Source organism: Brachyhypopomus gauderio, chromosome 20 (genome assembly GCF_052324685.1).
Source record: "Brachyhypopomus gauderio isolate BG-103 chromosome 20, BGAUD_0.2, whole genome shotgun sequence".
In the NCBI taxonomy this organism is placed as follows: domain Eukaryota; kingdom Metazoa; phylum Chordata; class Actinopteri; order Gymnotiformes; family Hypopomidae; genus Brachyhypopomus; species Brachyhypopomus gauderio.
In genome coordinates this window covers 3,058,319-3,080,953 of record NC_135230.1, presented here as the reverse complement: position 1 = coordinate 3,080,953, position 22,635 = coordinate 3,058,319, and the positions used below count along the sequence as shown (strand labels likewise).

Below are 22,635 nucleotides of genomic sequence, written 5' to 3'. Positions count from 1 at the left end.
ACCTCTGAACCCCTCCCTTTAGTTATGCTGCTATAGATTAGCCTGCCGGAGCCACATGCTAATCACTGGCATGTGAGCTATGTACATTTAAATCAATGGTGGTTTAAATTGATGTCCACTCAGTCTGTATTTCTATCTTCTTGCATGTCTCTACCCAAGATGATTGGATACAGGCACCTGCAGGCACCTGGGGGATGGTCTGGCTTGCTGGTGGATGTGCCGATGCCGGGGTTGGATGAGCCGTTGCCACGAGGGGACGTGCTGATGCTCGCCCGCCTGAGGCCCACCACCTGAGGCCCACCACCCGAGGCCCACCGCCTGCACCGAGGGGACTGAGGCTGCTTGGCCGGGGAACAGGAGCCTTGACTGTTGCTGTGGAACTGTGGAACCACCCTGCGACCACGGACTTGTGTTAACGGGCCGCCCAATGGAGGATGGGTTCCCTTTTGAGTCTTGGTCCTCCCGAGATTTCTTCCTAATCTCCACCCTATAGGGAGTTTTTCCTCGCCACTGTCGCCTTTGGCTTGCTCATTAGGGATCTGGACCCATACGATTGTAACGCTGCTTTGTGTCAACGTGTGTTGTGAAAAGCGCTATATAAATAAATTTGACTTTGACTTAATCATACCTGACCATGACCTGAATCTGCTTTATTTTGTAAAATTTTACAGTTACTAATCTTGACGTGTGGCAGTTTTCAAAGGTCCTTCTGTTTGACATCACATTCTTCTGGTTCAAAATGTTCAAAATAGCTCCAAAAAGGTGGTTACACTAGTAGACATACCAGATGTTTGACTTGACAAACATGATTCCCTATGTTAATGGAAATATTCAGAAATTCCATGTTTCTCTATTATTATTTGATATTAAAATACTTGTTTAAGATTATGTCAGTGTATTTCAGAGGCTGTTTAGAATGTCATTACACATTTTTTCAACTTATATTCTTGTCATTGCATTTTTATGGTTACACCATTTAGAGAATTTTGCCCTTTTTCTCTCAATATTATCTCAGAACGTAATAAAATCAGGCATGCCAAGATAGTGGCCCAAAGAAAAACATATGTCAAAGTTAATTAGAGCTTTATTTTGAAATAATCACATTTTTTAAGTTATTCAAAGTTCAGAGACAGAAATAAATTAGTGGCACATCTTTCCAAACAACCAAAGACCCCCCCCCCCCCCCCCCCCCGGGTAGCCCTCCGCAATAACTGGTATCCAAGAAGTAGCTCCCAGTTCCAAAAAGGTTGGAGACCCCTGGTCTAATATAACTTCCCACACTGAGCAGTCATACAGCTTCTCACCTGTGTGAACGTGCTAGTGTAGGCGGAGAATAAAATTCAATGTAGCCTCTCTTCAATGTGAGAGTGCAGGTGTTGGGGGAGATGGCTCTGTGTACTAAAACTCTTTTCATACTGTTAGCAGTGATTCCATGTGCAGGTGTTTGTGGAGACAATCCCGTCGAATAAAACCTTTCCCACACTCCGAGCATTGATTTGGCCTCTCGCCTGTGTGAGTGCGATTGTGTCGATGGAAATCACTCCATCTATTAAATCTCCTCCCACACCCTGAGCAGTGATACAGCTTTGCTCCTTTGTGAATCTGCCAGAGTTTCAAATCATATTTGTGGATTCTCTCTGGTGTGAATGTGCCGGAGATCATGGAAACCATCTCATCGAGTAAAACCTTTTCTACACTCTGAGCAGTCTTATGGCTTATCTCTTGTGTGAGTGCGCTGGTGTTCGTGGAGATGACTCCGTTGAGTAAAACCTTTCCCACACTCTGAGCAGCGATACGGCCTCTCACCTGTGTGAATGAGATGGTGTCTTTGGAGATCATTCTGACTAGTAAAACTCTTCCCACACTCTGAGCAGCGATACGGCTTCTCACCTGTGTGAATGAGATGGTGTCTGTGGAGATGACTCTGTCTAGTAAAACTCTTCCCACACTCTGAGCAGTGATACGGCTTCTCTCCTGTGTGAGTGCGCTGGTGTCGGTGGAGATGATAGCGTCGAGTAAAACCTTTCCCACACTCTGAGCAGCAATATGGCTTCTCACCTGTGTGAATGCACTTGTGTTGGTGGAGAATACTCTGTCTAGTAAAACTCTTCCCACACTCTGAGCAGAGATAGGGCTTCTCTCCTGTGTGAATGCGCCAGTGACTTTGGAGATCACTCTGACTAGGAAAACTCTTCCCACACTCTGAGCAGTGATACGGCTTCTCTCCTGTGTGAGTGCGCTGATGTCGGTGGAGATGATACCGTCGAGTAAAACCTTTGCCACACTCTGAGCAGCAATACGGCTTCTCATCTGTGTGAATGAGATGGTGTAGATAGAAATCACTCCATCTATTATATCTCCTCCCACACTCTGAGCAGCGATACAGCTTTGCTCCTTTGTGAATCTGCTGTAAAGTTTTAGATAACATTTGTGGATTCTCTCTAGCGTGAATGTGCCAGTGTTCATTGAGACCATCCTGTCGACTAAAACCTTTGCCACACTCTGAGCAGTGATATGGCATCTCTCCTGTGTGAGTGCGCTGGAGAGTTTTGGATAACATTTGTGGATTTCTGAAGCTGCGTTTGGGTACCAGATTCTCATATTTAATTTGTCCTGACTTCAGCAGTCTGACATACTCCTCATGGTGACATGTCCTCATGTGTTTGTGGAGATACATTTGAGCTGTATAGGAATGTGGACACACAGAGCAGGAGAAGACGTGCAGGAGTGCAGAAGAAGATTTGAGTTCTGGAAGAGAAAAAAAAAACAAACTTAGTGGCAGCTGCAGCGTTATTACTGGGCCATACATAATAAACACAATAATCATACAGAACATCGTATTAAACAGGAATAATGTCACAAAAAGATGTCTTCAGGAGTAACAGGAAGCTCTGCCTCCTTTAAACCCCGCCTCCTTTCCCTGTGTTCTTTTTGGGTTTATGCCTGCCACTGGTTGTTTATCTTCCAAACAAGCCTATTTCCTCCTTAGGGTTATAATAATTATTCTAGGCTAATCTCAGACCTCCTCAATAGTCATCCTTTGGTTAATACTTTGTTTAATTAAACTTGCTTTACTCACCTGGTATAAAATCATTCTTATTATTACGATCATCATGTCCACCATGGATGCAGTCCACCAGTCTCACTGAACACGTCTTTAAAGGAGTCTGTGGTGTGTGCTGGTCTCCAACATTACAGTTAGAGCCCAAGGACTTTGTGGGGTTTGGGTCGATTTTATCAACAGGTGACATATTGGTTTCAACCTGCACCTCCTGCTTCATGCATTGGCTTGTGGTGTTCGAGTCAGTGTCCTGTGTCTCTTCAGGGTTTGATTCAGTCTTACACACCACAAATACACAAGGGACATCCTGCATCTCCTGCTTCATGTATTGGTACTCAGTGTTACAGTCAAGCTCCAGTGTTTCTGTGGGTTTTGTTTTCATTTCACACACTGGAGACAGACTGGATACATCCTCCATGTCCTGTGGTGTGTGCTGGACTCCAGGGTTACAGTCAGGTTCCAGTGTCTCCATGGGATTTGCTTCTGGTTTACACACTGGATTCTGACTGAGAATATCCTCTGTGTCCTGTGGTGTGTGCTGGACACTCTGACCATAGTCTTGTGTTTCTCTTTGGTTTAGTTCAGCTTTACAGACACTGCACAACGTGGCAACATCCTTCTAGACAAAAAGATCACCAAAACATTATAAACTTAAACAGGGCAAACACAGTGTAAATTTGGAGTTATTCATACATGAAACAACAAACATGATTCCGCTCCACTTGAAGACATTTGATTAACACTATACACACATGCGTATGTTTTAAACATGCAAAATACTTTTTTGGCGTAAACAATTTCTTCAATCCAATGACACATACCTCTTTAGAAAGATTTTCTGTTTGCTGATTCAACTTTCTCTCCAGCAATTCAATCACTTTTCTCAGTTCACAGACTTCAGTTTGTAGGTTTCCAATGTCCTCCATGGAGAGGTCAGTCCCTACTGACTTTGTGCAGGATGTTTCAGAGTCACATAACAGGTGTAACTCCAGCAGAACCTCTCCACCCTCCTCTCCACCCTCACTGCCGTCAGCAGACATCTGCAGTGGTGGAACATGAGAAACTGTTTAATTGAATGAAGGAAAAAAGAACATGCACACAACTACTTGTACAGAACACACTGTTGTAGTTCGATATGTTATTTAAAATGGTGGTTATTCTCAAATAACTGTATAGTAGTTTCCAGTAGGGCCTGGTAGTTCAATAAGTACAGCAAGTGAAGTTATTCTAGCTTTACAGCTGAAGCAGTTACAAAATCAATTGCTTCCTATGGGAGGATGGAGGGATGAATAGAAGGACAGAGATAATAGATGGATGAGTACAGTCAATATGGAATGCATTTTGGTGTTTGGGGTCAGCTACTGACTACTGTCACCAAGTTTGATCATCATAACTTGAAAATTAAGAGTGATTAAATCAATGTAGGGATGTAGAGATGACAAAGAATGAATGTCTATAAGAAAATAATGGGCTGTTTAAGACCATATTAGAAAATGTAAGCCCATATTTAGGATATATACAGTTGAGACAGCAGGCTACAGCAGATTTAGTTGTACTATCTATACAGCTGAAGGAGTTATAAAGTAATAGAGTGATGGGTAAAGGATGAATATCCTATATATACATAGTAATAACATAAAACATAACATATATACAACACAAGAGCTAAAACGCAGTGGAAATTAATAGAAGAAAATGGACGAAAAACCTGGACCCTGAACACCAGTTATACAGCCAAGAAAGCCCAGCAGTGTCTCTTACTTCCTCCGGAAGCTGAGAAAGGCCCGCCTCCCTCCACCCATCCTCACCATCTTCTACAGAGGCACCATAGAGAGCATCCTGGGCAGCTGCATCACTGCCTGGTTTGGGAACTGCAATGTCTCTGACCGCAAGACCCTCCAGCGTATAGTGAGGCCAGCTGAGAGGATCATTGGTGTCTCTCTCCCCTCCGTCACGGACATTTACACCACCCGCTGCATCCGCGAAGCAACTAGCATTGTGGATGACCCCACCCACCCCTCACACAAACTGCTCTCCCTCCTCCCATTGGGAAGAAGGTACCACAGCATCCGGTCCAACACGGCCAGACTCTGCAACAGCTTCCTCCCACAAGCCATCAGACTCTTCAACGCCAGACACTAAACTGATGGACTTCTCCTCCATACACACACACACACTCACCCACACACACCCAACCACTTATACCTGACAATGTGAAGGCACTTGCACTACACACACATGACAGGGACTCCCTTGTATATATACTGCTGATTGCACACGGCACAATTTTGTATTAACCAAACCTACCTTTTACACTTCTCTCTCTAGTGAAGTGTCTGTTTTATATTTTGCACACTGTATATTGTACTGTCTGTATTGTACTGTCTGTCTGTTGCACTTCTGTCTGCACTGTGTTTTATGTTGCACCATGGTCCTGGAGGAACGTTTCGTCTCACTGTGTACTTTGTATGTAGCTGAAATGACAATAAAACCTCTTGACTTGACAAATATATTCACGTAAATGCTTGAAATCAGATCGCAAGGAGGTGAACGAACGCATGCACTGTACACGCTAGGAAATGACTGTACGAGCGAGTAAACTATTAACGACGAGCGATTACTAACCGCACGGAAAACGTCCTCAAGACACTCAGAGAAACAGCACGACTGAGAAGTCAAAGAAACACCGTTAAACGCACCAGAGCTACTGCGGTGTGTGCGACCAACGTCCAGATTGCGCGGCGGGTCGCGTTGGGTCTTTGTGTAGCGCTTCACACTTAATTCAGCAACCCAGGGTCTTTGGTATTAGAAACGTGCATAAAACCCAACGTGAAAACCACATACAAAACACATTTATCCTATATATTCATATAGGATGTTCATCCATGAGACGAACATATGGCTGAGGTCTTTAAATGTTAGTTAAATATCGTCCCAGTCCATTTGCAGAGAATTTGTAAAGTTGCTCCGCAAAGTCTTCCGGGTTTATTTGACGCAAGAGGATGTCCGCGAGTTTTCAAAACATAGGTGTGTTCGAAATAGCCTACTACATACTACTGGATACTGCATACTGGTCCTCGTAGTAAATGTTGTAGTTTCCAGTATGCGACAAAAGCAAAGCATACTACGGGGTCACGTGAACGTAGCGTTGCATGATGGGATGCAGTACACCACGAAGATAGCTCTGTTCGCGTACTGGAATATTTTGCGGAAGTAGTAGGTCATCCGGGTATGTTTCACGTACTGGAAATTTTCATTTTGGTCACATACGGCATACTGATTTGGGGCTCGATCAGTACGCCAGTAGTATGTAGTAGGCTATTTTGAACAAATTAATTATGCAGCTAAAATGAAATAAATGAATTAAAATAGTTTCTTGGTCAGGATCTTCCTTTCATTTTCAAATGAAGAGTATTAAAATAAAATATACAATAATAAAACAAAAATATATAGTGTTTTCCTTTTTCATCGTGCTGTATAAATCAATAGCCGAGTGAGTATTTTCACGGTTTGTTGTCGAGGCCTTTTTCAAGATGCAACCCTATAATCTAACATAAAAAATAATTTAATGTGGTGATTTTTTAGTACTGGGTTTTAAATAAAAATCATGTAAGCGCCAACCAGTAGGTGGTGGAATAGCTAAACTCTGCCTTTTAAAATACAGTGAAGCAGTACAACTTCCGCATCAGTCGGCAGGAGCGCAACACAGTGTAAACACAGGTAAACACTCGCATTCCGACATTATAGTCATCATAAATCCAGTGTGAAAAATAACATGGATGTCTGACAAAGGTGTATTTCAAGCGGTTTTCTTCTAGCTGGATGGTCAATATGTTGGCGTATCATCAGGACATCTGTCCTGGCTTGGGGGACCGTGTGAACTGTGATTTGCCTCCTAAACGGAACATCTCTTTCTGAACTTAGTTCAATCTCCCTCCAGATCACAGAGAAGCTCTTGTGCTTGCCATAGCAGCGATGAAGGTGGATGTTTGAAGGTGCCGTTCCAGTCATGAGCAGTGTGGGATTGTTCATCAGAGCCACGCAGGAGGACCGGCGCTGGATGGAGGGACAGCGTCCAAAGGAGGACAGAGTCCAGTCGGACCCACTGACCGGAGAGGAGGCCAGCGACTTCTACAGGAGTTTGTTGCCAAAAGAGGGCGGAGCTGGACGCAGGGAGACACGCCGTACACGGCCGCGGCGAGGAGGAACAGGTACTGGAGCTACCGGCCAGGAAGGAGCCACTTCCACAGACATTAGGAAGTGTTGGACCTAGTTTGCAGTGTAAACCCCAAGATGGCCTTCCTCCTGTCTCCAATAGGGGGAGGTCTCGAGCTTTAGCTGTGGTCTGACACAGCTCTGCGTCTCAGATGCTATGTTCAAAATAGATGGCTACATACTAGTGATGGGTGACATCCGATCCGATACCGATATATAACTGCCAATACCGATATCGATACAAATGCCGATTTAAGGGCTCTTTAGTTCAGGGGTTCTCAACTGGTCTCAGCCCGGGACCCATATTTTCTCATTGTCATTAAGTCGCGACCCAGTTTTATACAGTACAAATGTTATAACAAATTAAAAGGGTAAACAATTAGTGGTTACCATGGCATCAAGATTGGTTTGCATGCTGGGCTCCAGACAAAAAAATTACTCAAGGAGCCAGTAGGTCCTAAAAGGAAAAAAATCAGGCAACAATAACTTTTTCTAGACACCATAATAATATACAAACTAATAATCATTGCAACACTCACATCAGATCAGCTGTTATTTAGGATCTCTGCCATCCAACATGACTGATGTCTTTCTCTTCCTTGTAACTGTGGTTAAGTTGGCTTAATGTTCACACATTCGGAATTAGACATGGTATTTTAAATGTACTACTGTTACCATCTACAAATTACCTTAACATGGACGAAAGTGGCAGTCGTAAAGGCCCTCTGCACTCTGTTTTTCTGCAACAATTTCAATAGTTTTTAAATGATCCTTCATAAGATAAAAACAAGTTGTATACTTATTAAGTGCATATTTTGACAAATATTTCAATAGTTTTTAAAATGTACATCATAAGAGAATAAAACAAGTTATAATACATTAAGTGCATCCTAATCAACAACCTTGTTTTGTGAAAAAAAAGAAACATATATCAAAGTTCATTAGAGCTTTATTTTGAAATAATCACATTTTTTAAGTTATTCAAAGTTCAGAGACAGAAATAAATGAGTGGCACATCCATCCAAACAACCAAAAAATGCAGTTGTGTTTCAGTGTTAATACACTGGATCAGATAAACTCAGCGCTTGCAAAGTCTCAAAAATCTGGACACAATCTGAATATGCCAAAAATTTGACTTGGGCTGGCAATCTGAACATAGTCCAAGAACATTCCCCTTCCTTCCATGTTTCCTACAGTCAGGAGAGTGAAGTTCTGGTCACTCTGTAATTCAGCTTGAATCCTGTGTAAGTGTGCTGCTGATGTTGGTGGAGAACACTGTCTAATATAACTTCCCACACTCTGAACAGTCATACAGCTTCTCACCTGTGTGAACGTGCTGGTGTAGGCGGAGACTAAAATTCTTTCCAATCTCTGAATTGAGATATGGCCTCTATTCAATGATGATGACGATGACGATAATACTTTATTATTAGATCAGATCTGAAATTTGTCTTTCATACAAACAGTAGCTCCATTAACACATTAGCATCACAACACATAGTACACAAACATTGTACAGTATGTACACCATTTACTCATATGTGAGAGAGCAGGTGTTGGTGGAGATGGCTCTGTGTACTAAAACTATTTTCATACTGTTAGCCGTGATTCCACTTCTCTCTAGTGTGAATGTGCAGGTGTTTGTGGAGACAATCCTGTCGAATTCCCACACTCTGAGCATTGATTTGGCTTCTCGCCTGTGTGAATGCGATTGTGTCAATGGAAATCACTCCATCTATTAAATCTCCTCCCACACCCTGAGCAGTGATACAGCTTTGCTCCTTTGTGAATCTGCCAGAGTTTCAGATAATATTTGTGGATTCTCTCTGGTGTGAATGTGCCAGAGTTCATGGAAACCATCTCGTCGAGTAAAACCTTTTCTACACTCTGAGCAGTCTTATGGCTTATCTCTTGTGTGAGTGCGCTGGTGTTCGCGGAGATGACCCCGTTGAGTAAAACTCTTCCCACACTCTGAGCAGCGATACGGCCTCTCACCTGTGTGACTGCGCTGGTGTCTGTGGAGATGACTCGGTCTAGTAAAACTCTTCCCACACACTGAGCAGTGATGCAGCTTCTCTCCTGTGTGAGTGCGCTGGTGTGTTTGGAGATGACTCTGAAACGTAAAACTCCTCCCACACTCTGAGCAGTGATAGGGCTTCTCTGCTGTGTGAGTGCGCTGGTGTCTCCGGAGATGACTCGGTCTAGTAAAACTCTTCCCACACTCTGAGCAGTGATACGGCTTCTCACCTGTGTGAATGAGATGGTGTCTGTGAAGATGACTCCGACTAGTAAAACTCCTCCCACACTCTGAGCAGTGATACGGCTTCTCTCCTGTGTGAGTGCGCTGGTGTTCATGGAGATGACCCCGTTGAGTAAAACTCTTCCCACACTCTGAGCAGCGATACGGCTTCTCTCCTGTGTGAATGCGATTGTGTCGATGGAAATCACCCAATCTATTAAATCTCCTCCCACACTCTGAGCAGCGATACAGACTTGCTCCTTTGTGAATCTGCCGGAAAGTTTTAGATAACATTTGTGGATTCTCTCTAGAGTGAATGTGCCAGTGTTCATGGAGACCATCCTGTCGACTAAAACCTTTCCCACACTCTGAGCATTGATATGGCTTCTCTCCTGTGTGAGTGCGCTGGTGTCTTTGGAGATCACTCTGACTAGGAAAACTCTTCCCACACTCTGAACAGTGATACGGCTTCTCTCCTGTGTGAGTGCGCTGGTGTTGATGGAGATGAATCTGTTGAGTAAAACTCCTCCCACACTCTGAGCAGTGATACAGCTTCTCTCCTGTGGGAGTACACTGATGTTTTTGGAGATGAATCTGTTGAGTAAAACTCCTCCCACACTCTGAGCAGTGATAGGGCTTCTCTCCTGTGTGAGTGCGCTGGTGTCGGTGGAGATGACTCTGTTGAGTAAAACTCTTCCCACACTCTGAGCAGTGATACGGCTTCTCACCTGTGTGAATGAGATGGTGTCTGTGGAGATGACTCCGACTAGTAAAACCTTTCCCACACTCTGAGCAGCGAAACGGCTTCTCACCTGTGTGAATGAAATGGTGTCGATGGAAATCACTCCATCTATTAAATCTCTTCCCACACACTGAGCAGCGATACAGCTTTGCTCCTTTGTGTATGCGCTGGAGAGTTTTGGATAACATTCGTGGATTTCTGAAGCTGCGTTTGGGTGCCAGATTCTCATATTTAATTTGTCCTGACTTCAGCAGTCTGACATACTCCTCATGGTGACATGTCCTGATGTGTTTGTGGAGATAAATTTGAGCTGTATAGGAATGTGGACACACAGAGCAGGAGAAGACGTGCAGGAGTGCAGAAGATGATTTGAGTTCTGGAAGAGAGGAAAAAACAAACTTAGTGGCAGCTGCAGCGTTATTACTGGGCCATATATAATAAACACATTAATCATACAGAACATCATATGAAACAGGAATAATGTAACAAAGATGTTTTATGGAGTAACAGGAAGCCCCGCCTCCTTTAAACCCCACCTCCTTTCTCCGTGTTCTTTTTGGGTTCATGCCTGCCGCTGGTTGTTGTGATGTAATCCTATCCGGCCCAGTCATGCACAGATGCTACATTAGCGCTGTGGCTATTATCCAACAATCAGGTTGTAGCACAATCGATGACAGTGATAAAGTTGACTCAACCAATAGTACTTCCATTCATTGATACATATATTAGCCATCATCCAACGTAAATAGATTGTATAATACTTGTAATGATCCAACTATGTGGTAAGTAATTTAACTTCTAAACAATCCCATTTCCTCCTTAGGGTTACAATAATTATTCTAGGCTAATCTCAGACCTCTTCAATAGTTATGTTTTGGTTAACACTGTGTTTAATTAAACTTGCTTTACTCACCTGGTATAAAATCATTCTTATTATTACGATCATCATGTCCACCACGGATGCAGTCCACCAGTCTCACTGAACACGTATTTAATGGAGTCTGCGGTGTGTGCTGGTCTCCAACATTACAGTTAGAGACCAGGGACTCTGTGGGGTTTGGGTCGATTTTATCCACAGGAGACATATTGATTTCATCCTGTATCTCCTGCTTTATGCATTGGCTCGTGGTGTTCGAGTCAGTGTCCTGTGTCGCCACAGGGTTTGATTCAGTCTTACACACCACAAATAGACAAGGCACATCCTGCATCTCCTGCTTTATGTATTGGTACTCAGTGTTACAGTCAAGTTCCAGTGTTTCTGTGGGTTTTGTTTTCATTTCACACACTGGAGACAGACTGGATACATCCTCCATGTCCTGTGGTGTGTGCTGGACTCCAGCGTTACAGTCAGGTTCCAGTGTCTCCATGGGATTTGCTTCGGGTTTACACTCTGGATTCTGACTGAGTATATCCTCTGTGTCCTGTGGTGTGTGCTGGACACTCTGACCATAGTCTTGTGTTTCTCTTTGGTTTAGTTCAGCTTTACAGACACTGCACACAGTGGCAACATCCTTCTAGACAAAAGATCACAAAAACATTATAAACTTAAACAGGGCAAACACAGTGTAAATATAGTTATTCATACATGAAACAGCAAACATGATTCCGCACCACTTGAAGGCATTTGATTAACACCATAAACACATGTGTATGTTTTAAACATGCAAAATACTTTTTTGGTGTTAAAAAAAATGCAATGACACATACCTCTTTAGAAAGATTTTCTGTTTGCTGATTCAGCTTTCTCTCCAGCAATTCAATCACTTTTCTCAGTTCACAGACTTCAGTTTGTAGGTTTCCAATGTCCTCCATAGAGAGATCAGTCCCTACTGACTTCATGCAGGATGTTTCAGAGTCACATAACAGGTGTAACTCCAGTAGAACCTCTCCACCCTCCTCTCCACCCTCACTGCCGTCAGCAGACATCTGCAGTGGTGGAACATGAGAAACTGTTTAATTGAATGAAGGAGAAAAGAACATGCACACAACTACTTGTACAGAACACACTGTTGTGATTCAATATGTTATTTAAAATGGTGGTTATTCTCAAATAACTATAGTAGTTTCCAGTAGGGCCTGGTAGTTCAATAAGTACATCAAGTGAAGTTATTCTAGCTTTACAGCTGAAGCAGTTACAAAATCAAAGGCTTCCTATGGGAGGATGGAGGGATGAATAGACAGAGATAATAGATGGATGAGTACAGCCAATATGGAATGCATTTTGGTGTTTGGGGTCAGCTACTGACTACTGTCACCAAGTTTGATCACCATAACTCGAAAATTAAGACTGATTAAATCAATGTAGGGATGTAGAGATGAAAAAGAATGAACGTCTATAAGAAAATAATGGGCTGTTTAAGACCATATTAGAAAATGTAGGCCCATATTTAGCATATGTACAGTTGAGTCAGTACAGCAAATTTAGTTGTACTATCTATACAGCTGAAAGAATGATAAAGTCAATAGAGTAATGGGACGAATATCCTATAGGCTATATACGTAATATACATATACAATATAGCATATATACAACACAGGCAGTGAAAATTAATTGAAAAAAATGGATTAAGAAATTCTATTGTTTGCATCGGAAGAATAATACAAAAAAATTTCGAGTAAAACAAACCGAAAACAGTCATCACAGTTCTACCATTAACAGAAGCGACGGTGGCCAGCAAATATCATATTCAAGTAAATGCTTGAAATCAGATCGCAAGGAGGTGAACGAACGCATGCACTGTACACGCTAGGAAATGCCTGTACGAGCGAGTAAACTATTAACGACGAGCGATTACTAACCGCACGGAAAACGTCCTCAAGACACTCAGAGAAACAGCACGACTGAGAAGTCAAAGTAACACCGTTAAACGCACCAGAGCTACTGCGGTGTGTGCGACCAACGTCCAGATTGCGCGGCGGGTCGCGTTGGGTCTTTGTGTAGCGCTTCACACTTAATTCAGCAACCCAGGGTCTTTGGTATTAGAAACGTGCATAAAACCCAACGTGAAAACCACATACAAAACACATTTATCCTATAAATTCATATAGGATGTTTATGAGACGAACATATGGCTGAGGTCTATCATTAATGTTAGTTAAACTTCCGTCCCAGTCAGGGTGCAGAGAATTTGTAAAGTTGCTCCGCAAAGTCTTCCGGGTTTATTTGACGCAAGAGGATGTCCGCGAGTTTTCAAAACATAGTCAATGGATGAAAATGAATTGGGTGTATGCAGCTAAAATGAAATAAATGAATTAAAATAGTTTCATGGTCAGGATCTTCCTTTCATTTTCAAATGAAGAGTATTAAAATAAAATATACAATAATAAAACAAAAATATATAGTGTTTTCCTTTTTCATCGTGCTGTATAAATCAATAGCCGAGTGATATTTTCACGGTCTGTTGTCGAGTCCTTTTTCAAGATGCAACCCTATAATCTAACATAAAAATAATTTCATGTGGTGATTTTTTAGTACGTACTGGGTTTTAAATTAAATTCATGTAAGCGCCGACCAGTAGGTGGTGGAAGAGCTAAACTCTGCCGTTTAAAATACAGTGAAGCAGTACAACTTCCGCATCCGTCGGCAGGAGCGCAACACAGTGTAAACACAGGTAAACACTCGCATTCCGACTGAGCACGGATGGCGTAAATCATTATAGTCATCATAAATCCAGTGTGAAAAATAACATGGATGTCTGACAGAGGTGTAGACCTATTTCAAGCGGTGCTGACATAAACATTTTAAATATATTTCGCCATCCTGCGAAATATTCACATTCACTTTATTTTTTGTATTTATTTACTTATTTACTTTTGAATTATTTCTTAGTATTGTATTGTTAAATATTTTAATCTTAATGGTGAATGGAGGAACACCAAAGTAAGAATTTCATTGCACAGTGTAACTGCCTGTTTCTGCTGGGCATATGACAATAAATCTCTTGTTCTAGCTAGATGGTCAATATGTTGGCGTATCATCAGGACATCTGTCCTGGCTTGGGGGACCGTGTGAACTGTGATTTGCCTCCTAAACGGAACATCTCTTTCTGAACTTAGTTCAATCTCCCTCCAGATCACAGAGGAGCTCTTGTGCTTGCCATAGCAGCGATGAAGGTGGATGTTTGAAGGTGCCGTTCCAGTCATGAGCGGTGTGGGATTGTTCATCAGAGCCACGCAGGAGGACCGGCGCTGGACGGAGGGACAGCGTCCAAAGGAGGACAGAGTCCAGTCAGACCCACTGACCGGAGAGGAGGCCAGCGACTTCTACAGGAGTTTGTTGCCAAAAGAGGGCGGACCTGGACGCAGGGAGACACGCCGTACACGGCCGCGGAGAGGAGGAACAGGTACTGGTGCTACCGGCCAGGAGGAAGCCACTTCCACAGACATTAGGAAGTGTTGGACCTAGTTTGCAGTGTAAACACCAAGATGGCCTTCCTTCTGTGCCTCCAATAGGGGGCGGTCTCGAGCTTTAGCTGTGGTCTGACACAGCTCTGTGTCTCAGGTGCTATTTTCAAAATAGATGGCTACTAGGGCTGGGTATTGATTCAAATTCCAAGAATCGATCCGATTCCGATTCTGAAGATTAAAAATCGATTTTTTTTCGATTTAATCCGATTTAATCGATTCGATCCGATTCGATCCAATTCGGGGTTTAGTGTTATTAAAAATGTATTTGAGCTGTTTCCTGGCTGTGTACAGAAGCAACATGTTAAAACTAGTATTATATCGATATTAATCAGCAAATAGTTACTGGTAGTTGGTAGTTACTAATGGCTGGAAGACTGGTGAAAAGGGTCATCATAAATCTACCTTCAAGAAAGGTAATCCAGGACAATAAACAGAGGACATCTTTGAGGTGTCTATATCTGCAACAGTGGGCTCCTACTGGGACACTAACCAGTGCATTATTATTATGATTTAAATAATTAAGAATTCACCCATAAGCTGTTGCTACCAAATGCATTTTTATTTTAAAAGTGCTCACACTTAATAAACTGAAAGTATAAAATGTAAACGTGTATTTTTCTTTAAAGTGAGAATATAAGAACAGAACTCTCACGTTACAGTCCCCGACCCCTCCGTTTTGGGCGCGTTAACGTCGTCTGCGTCTAATCGTCTACATCGGTGTATCTCCGTGGGTGCGGGTGCCTTGTGATAGTCCTCACCTTTGGCTCGTCTCGTAATCACGTGGGGTTGATGTGATTTGTCTATTTAATTTGCGCTCGCGCAGCGTCCTGTGCTCGTCGTTGTTTGAGTCATACATGTTCTATGTAAACGTGTTTTATGTGCGCTGTCTGCGCTTCGGTAAATGTAATAAACGTAACGATTTGGAAAGTGCAAAGGATTCTGTCTCGTCCATCGCCTTGCGCCCAACGTTACAAGAACATTTTAAACTTTTTTTAAACTGTAAAAACACTGGGTAAACGGTCAGTGACACGGACTAACTGTAAAAACTGTCCTTCTGTTTTTAGATTTCCGATTTGACTATCGTCATTACCGGCACTGTCCGACGCCATGTCGTTTTACAGTTAGTTAGACCGAGCACGCCTGCGTGAATTCAGTGACGAGGCGGGGGTAAAAGTTCACTAAAAAATCGATCTTTGGACGTACGAATCGATAATCAGATCATCATATGCGAATCGATTCTGAATCGGAAAATCGATTTTTTCAACACAGGCCTAATGGCTACATACTAGTGATGGGCCGACATCCGATCCGATACTGATATATAACTGCCAATACCGATATCGATACAAATACCGATATAAGGGCTCTTTAGTTCAGGGGTTCTCAACTGGTCTCAGCCCGGGACCCACATTTTCTCATTGTCATTAAGTCACGACCCAGTTTTATACAGTACAAATATTATAACCTCTGGTTATAACAAATTAAAAGGGTAAACAATTGGTGGTTACCATGGCATCAAGATTGGTTCGCATGCTGGGCTCCAGACAAAAAAATTACTCAAGGAGCCAGTAGGTCCTAAAAGGAAAAAAATCAGGCACCAATAACTTTTTCTAGACACCATAATAATATACAAACTAATAATCATTGCAACACTCACATCAGATCAGCTGTTATTAGGATCTCTGCCATCCAACATGACTGATGTATTTCTCTTCCTTGTAACTGTGGTTAAGTTGGCTTAATGTTCGCACATTCGGAATTAGACATGGTATTTTAAATGGACAACTGTTACCATCTACAAATGACCTTAACATGGACAAAAGTGGCGGTCGTAAAGGCTCCAGAGCACTGCACACTCTGTTTTTCTACAACAATTTCAATAGTTTTTAAATGATCCTTCATAAGATAAAAACAAGTTGTATACTTATTAAGTGCATATTTTGTCAAATATTTCAATAGCTTTTAAAATGTCCATCATAAGAGCATAAAACAAGTTATAGTACATTAAGTGCATCCTAATCAACAACCTTGATTTGTGGACTTATGATGGACTGTTTAAAAGCTATTGAAATATTTGACGACCACCACACATTAGTGCAAGGTATAAATACTCATCTTTTATTTATAGGTTCTTATTTAGGATGCACTTAATGTAATACAGCTTCTTTGTTATTCATAGATGGACTGTTTAAAAGCTGTTGAAATTATTGCTCTGGGGCCTTTAAATATAAATGTGCCATATTTTGTCAATTGTAATTTTTCAACACAATCGAAATTTGTCCTCCGCTTTTACCCATCTGTGCAGTTAGAACACACACACACACACACTAGTGATTGCTAGGACGCTGTGGATCACATGTGCCCAGAGCGGTGGGCAGCCCTAGCCCGGCGCCTGGGGAGCAGTTGGGCTTAGGTGCCTTGCTCAAGTGAACCTCAGTCATGGCCTCAGGTCTGGGAATCGAACCCACGACCCTACGGTCACAAGACCAGTAGACGTCGTCTTAGACGTCTATGGTGACAGGAGTATATTTAAAAAAACATATTTTTAAAATACATCTATTCCTGCCGTAAACAAAGTTGTAGATGTTTGTCTTGGTTGCCAGAAATAAGAATTAGCATATTTTGGCACATTCAGAATCAGGTTTATTGGCCAACTGTGTTCGCAAACACAAGAAATTTGTTTCCGGCTGTTTGTGTCTCCCGTGCGGTAACAGTTCACAGATATTTTACATATAACTTACAATACACAATATAACACACAATACACAATATACAGAAAAACAAGAGTATACACAGTATACATAGTCTAAGGGCTTTAAAGTGGTCACATAATATGAAAACAGTATACATATTAAATAGTAGTGCAAGCACGAGTGATCATGAATAAGGTACAATAGTGCAGTGGTTTTAGAATAGGAGTGATAATAGTTGTTTATGGTGTATATGATCTGGGTGATGGGTGTCTGGTGATCAGCTGTTGAAGAAGGTGATGGCCTGTGGGTAGAAGCTGTTCTTGTGTCTGACAGTCTTAGTGGACAGAGTTCTGTAGCGTCTGCCAGATCGGAGGAGCTGAAACATGTGGTGACCCGGGTGTGAGAAGTCTGTGATGATTTTCTCTGCCCGTTTCCTGGTTCTTGAGCAGTACAAGTCCTGTATGGAGGGCAGAGTAGCACCGATGACCTTCTCAGCAGTCCACACTGTTCTCTGCAGTCTGTTCCTATCCTGCTTTGTGGCTGCTCCAAACCACACTGTGATGGATGTGCACAGGATGGACTCAATGACTGCAGTGTAGAACTGGATCAGCAGCTCCTGGGGCAGATCTAACTTCCTCAGCTGGCGTAGGAAGTACATCCTCTGCTGGGCCTTTTTGAGGATGGAGGTGATGTTGGGCCCCCACTTCAGGTCATGTGAGATGGTGGTGCCCAGGAACCTGAAGGACTCTACAGTAGACACGGGGCTGTTGAAGATTGTGAGGGGGAGCAGTGCTGGGAAGTGTCTCCTGAAGTCCACTCTCATCTCTACAGTCTTGAGCGTGTTCAGCTCCAGGTTGTTTTACTTAATACTTAAAGGTATTGAAGAAAGAATTCTGAATATGCAAACGTGAAACCAACTTTACCAAGTTTCTTAGTACGCCTATGAGAGACGTTTGATCCCATTAAAATTAACTTAAAACTATGTACAGTTATAAAGGAGTGTGTCTCTTATGGTCCGACAGAGATGTAGACTGTGTGAATAATCCAATATTTTTTTGTTCACTATTTTCAACAAGCTAACGCTTAGTGCTAAAGTTTCAGCTCGGCTCCGCTGCTTTGCGAGTCACGTGATCAGATTCCCGCCTTTGTTGATAAGCAGAGACAAACATGAGAGTGAGAACTACAGCATATCGATTAACTTTTAAAATACAAACTCAAAAAAAAATGGTGGATATTTTTACAATGATAAAAAATCCTCGACCATAAAAAATAATGCTGAAATAATTATATTACTCGCAAATTATTATTTATGGTTGTGATTGCGACCATTTTAGTCACTGTCTGGAGCCCTGGAATGTGCCTCTGTCTTTTTTCAAGATAAAAGACAAATACGAAGTTAGAAGAGTAGACTATTAATGTTTTTTTACAAGCTGTCCGCGACCCACTTTTGGGTCACGACCCACCAGTTGAGAATCGCTGTTTTAGTTTATCATCAGACATTTTTCAGCCAGCTGCAGACTGAAGCTGCTGGGGGTTGAAGGTAATCTGTGGAGTCTGGATCACTAGAGGGTTTCGTGTTAACGTTACGGCACACTTATTGTCCAGCTCAAGCTGCGGACTGGCAAATGGATCGGTAAATGGATCGGCCGCATTCGCCCGATATCCGATACCTTAAATTGCGTCAATATCAGCCCCCATACCGATATTGTATCGGTCGGTCCGATCTTTACTACATACTGTATACTGTATACTGCACTCAGTATATCCTGATACAGTGAAGTATCCAGTATGCAGTAAATGCAGGTCATGGGAGCATGTAGAAGACTGTTCATCATGTGTAATCTGATAGGAAAGAATAACACCCTACAATGAAACATTTGTTAGTTATTTATGTGCATGCATACATAAACATAGTGTTCCCCCTTTTGTTATATATATACCGTAATCTGTTTGTGTGTATTTGTTTTGACTGTCAAGCAGGCCATGGAGGGAGACCACGTCTAGGGGAAGCAGGAGAGGCTGCAGTGCCCCCTGGTGACCAACTGAGTGTGGCGCAGGAGCGCGAGGGCCACCGTCTTCTCTGCTGTGCTCAGAATGGAGACGTGTGTGTGCTCCGGGAGCTCCTGAGGCGTGGCTGCGACGTGAACTTCCACGACACCTTCTACTGGACACCGATGATGTGTGCGAGTCATGCGGGACACACGGACGCTGTACGCCTGCTCCTGCAGGCTGGAGCTGCCTGGGTCGGAGTCGTTGACACACGGGTATACCACACCCCTTTCAGCTAGGTCACACCCCTCATGATCAGGCCACGCCCCCAGATTATCATGTCCAGTCTTGTTCTTTTGTGTGAGGTCTGCTAGTTTGGTAGGTCGGGCATGGTACAGTAGTTTTGGGGGACTGCACTCTTGTGCTGACTGGTTTTAGCCACATTTTAGAACAGACTAAAAATGATTAAGACAGAAATAGTGTGAGAGGGAGGGAGAGAGAACATGCGTGCACATTGATATTGGGAGATCGTTGAATTAAAATACACTCAGACTTAAAGTAGAGTGAGCTGACATTTTCCGACACCTGACATCACAAGGGATATCAAAATAAAAATGAGATATTAAATCTAAAATGAAAAATTTATAATTGATAATTATTAACAATGAATTCAACTCTAATCTCTATCTGTGTCTCACTCCCTGGCTGTCTCACTCCCTGGCTCTGTCTCGCCCCCTGGCTGTCTCGCCCCCTGGCTGTCTCGCCCCCTGGCTGTCTCACTCCCTGGCTGTCTCACTCCCTGGCTCTGTCTCGCCCCCTGGCTGTCTCACTCCCTGGCTGTCTCGCCCCCTGGCTGTCTCGCCCCCTGGCTGTCTCGCCCCCTGGCTGTCTCACTCCCTGGCTGTCTCGCTCCCTGGCTGTCTCGCCCCCTGGCTGTCTCGCCCCCGGGCTGTCTCGCCCCCTGGCTGTCTCGCCCCCTGGCTGTCTCGCCCCCTGGCTGTCTCGCTCCCTGGCTGTCTCGCCCCCTGGTTGTCTCGCCCCCTGGCTGTCTCGCCCCCTGGCTGTCTCGCCCCCTGGTTGTCTCGCCCCCTGGCTGTCTCGCCCCCTGGCTGTCTCGCCCCCTGGCTGTCTCGCCCCCTGGCTGTCTCACTCTCTGGCTCTTAGGGTAGGGATGCGCGGGACCTTGCTCTGCTTGCAGGGCATCAGGATGTGGTGAGAGAACTGGAGCAGTTCAGCATCACAGAGAATCCCAGCACACCTGTGGAGGACACGCCCAGGTTAGGGGGTGGGGCGGTGCGTGCGTGCGTGCGTGCGTGTGTGCAGGGTGCCTTACAGTTCTGTTCAGTGTTTTGTTGAAAGGGTAAATCACATGTAAGGTGTTCTGTTCTTCTGTGCCAGGGCTCAGTGGTGTGTGTGTGTGTGTGTGTGTGTGTGTGTGTGCGTGTGTGCGTGTGTGTGTGCGTGTGTGTGTGTGTGTGTGTGTGTGTGTGCGCGTGCGCGTGCGCGTGCGCGTGTGTGTGTGTGTGTTCTGTTCCTGTGTGCCAGGGCTCAGTGGTGTGCAGTATGTGAAGTAACCTACACAGACAGCACTCACAACTCCTCCACGCTGCACCAGTTCAATGTACAGCGCCCCCTGGTGGCTCCCCACTATTGCCTCCCACCCTCCAGCACCAGCTATAGGATGATGCTGCGTTCAGGCTGGGACCCCGCCTCCGGCCTGGGCCCCGCCCACACAGGCCGTAAACACCCAGTCGGCACCGTGCTGAAGCGGGACCAGGCCGGGCTTGGCTACGGCTCTCCCCCACGGGCCAGGGTCACGCACTTCCACGCCAAGGACCCACAGGCAGTGCAGCGGGCACCTAAGGAGCATCTGAACAGGAAGGAGAGAGGGGTGACCCTGAACACTCGGGCACTGAGGAGGAGAGAGGAGAGAGAGAGAGACTGGGAGAGGAGATTCCGTGCCTCCTTCCACCTCGACACCTGAACTCTGATTGGTTGATCTACCTCTGCTGAACTCTGGTCTCTGATTCATGCTTCTTGGTGAAGCGACCGAGCCCAGTGGGTGAAGAGTAGTGTCGTCATGCTGGGTGGTTTCATGTGCCATGCTAGCGACGGTGTGCTAACTCACGTCAGACGTCTCGGCGGATTGGACCACCTGTCTGGCAGGACACGAGGCTGGTCATGCATTTTGGAAAACAACGTGAAAGGCCATGTGATTGACGAAGGGTTTCCCACGATTCTCCACACCATCTACCACCTCCGCTAGAGGAGGGTCCACCAGGGCTTGATCTAGATGTGTTGGAGCAGGTTAAACACAGATCCAGTATTGATCTACACAGATCCCAACAGAACTGATCTACACCGATCCCAACAGAACTGTGACACCATATCCTGAATGGAAACATCACTGCCATAACCATCTGGTTTTGTTTGGTTTTAAGTGTTTTCTAAACACACATCATCAAGATTACAGTAATCCATACTGCACGTCCTATAATTAAAAACACACAAGTTTAGCAGAGAAGGCGTGTCACTTCTGTTTCCCTGCTCTGGCCCACCTGGGCTGTAATATGATCACTTCCTGCCCAAACTCCTGTGTTCAGGCGAGCTCCCTGTGGCCTGTGTGATAAGACTGCTTTCACAATGCTTTTATGGTGTTTGTGAACCTTTCACCTGATGATACAGCTCTCTCTTCCACTCCTGTTTTTATGATTATTCAAAATGAAAACCCTTTAATAAAGATAAGGAAAGACTTTCACCATGATATCATAGATTGCAGTTTTTGTGTATATGAAATATGAACAAGTTTGTAAAATACCTGTGATGTGAGAAGCAGCCACACCAGTCCTGCAGCTTCAGACAGACGGGGGCTACGTCCAACTCACCTGTCCCAACTCACCTGTCCCAACTCACCTGTCCCAACTCACCTGTCCTAACTCACTCACCTGTCTGGCTTTAGTGTGGTCAGCTACCTTGTTGTTCATTTGCATAACTAGTTCACCTGTGGAGAAACAGGAGAATGTGCTGTGTCATGGTGGCTCTCAGTTTCCAGGCATATGTAAGGACATGTCTGGGCATGCCCACAGCGCTCTGAACAGACAGGCCTGCATGCAGAGGGTTGCCAGATTGATCTCTTCGTTACTGTGAAGATTACATTTTTGTGTCGAGCAACAGTAGTCAAACAATAGATACTGTAAGGGTTGTGTTTTCTCACTATACTGTGACTTCAGAAATCATACCAAGAAGCAAAGCACAATCTATTGAACAAAAGTGGCAGTATATATAGGTG

The 22,635-nt window shown here is 43.9% G+C and overlaps 3 protein-coding genes across 7 annotated transcripts; 1 reads left to right on the top strand and 2 right to left on the bottom strand.

The window, feature by feature from the left end:
* Window positions 1-1,206: 1,206 nt before the first annotated feature.
* Window positions 1,207-5,740, bottom strand: LOC143484177 (uncharacterized). Its single transcript, XM_076982793.1, has 4 exons — window positions 4,870-5,740; window positions 3,883-4,101; window positions 3,080-3,680; window positions 1,207-2,748 (listed from the first exon to the last, which is right to left on the bottom strand). The coding sequence occupies exons 1-4, from the start codon at window positions 4,870-4,872 to the stop codon at window positions 1,709-1,711; spliced, it is 1,863 nt and encodes a 620-aa protein (XP_076838908.1). The 5' UTR covers window positions 4,873-5,740; the 3' UTR covers window positions 1,207-1,708.
* A 2,467-nt stretch (window positions 5,741-8,207) lies between these two features.
* Window positions 8,208-13,397, bottom strand: LOC143484162 (uncharacterized). Its single transcript, XM_076982760.1, has 4 exons — window positions 13,131-13,397; window positions 11,965-12,183; window positions 11,171-11,771; window positions 8,208-10,633 (listed from the first exon to the last, which is right to left on the bottom strand). The coding sequence occupies exons 2-4, from the start codon at window positions 12,181-12,183 to the stop codon at window positions 9,174-9,176; spliced, it is 2,280 nt and encodes a 759-aa protein (XP_076838875.1). The 5' UTR covers window positions 13,131-13,397; the 3' UTR covers window positions 8,208-9,173.
* A 389-nt stretch (window positions 13,398-13,786) lies between these two features.
* gpank1 (G patch domain and ankyrin repeats 1) lies at window positions 13,787-22,104 on the top strand. 5 transcript variants are annotated; one of them, XM_076982835.1, is made up of 5 exons: window positions 13,787-13,868; window positions 14,330-14,600; window positions 19,335-19,621; window positions 20,511-20,623; window positions 20,892-22,104. In XM_076982835.1, exons 2-5 carry the CDS (start codon window positions 14,375-14,377, stop codon window positions 21,328-21,330), a joined length of 1,065 nt encoding a protein of 354 aa, XP_076838950.1. In that variant the 5' UTR covers window positions 13,787-13,868; window positions 14,330-14,374; the 3' UTR covers window positions 21,331-22,104. The 5 variants fall into 5 exon arrangements, with proteins under 5 accessions (XP_076838950.1, XP_076838953.1, XP_076838948.1 ...); XM_076982838.1 differs by having other exon boundaries at window positions 13,788-13,868; window positions 14,314-14,600; window positions 19,338-19,621; XM_076982833.1 differs by having other exon boundaries at window positions 13,788-13,868; window positions 14,314-14,600.
* Window positions 22,105-22,635: the final 531 nt, after the last annotated feature.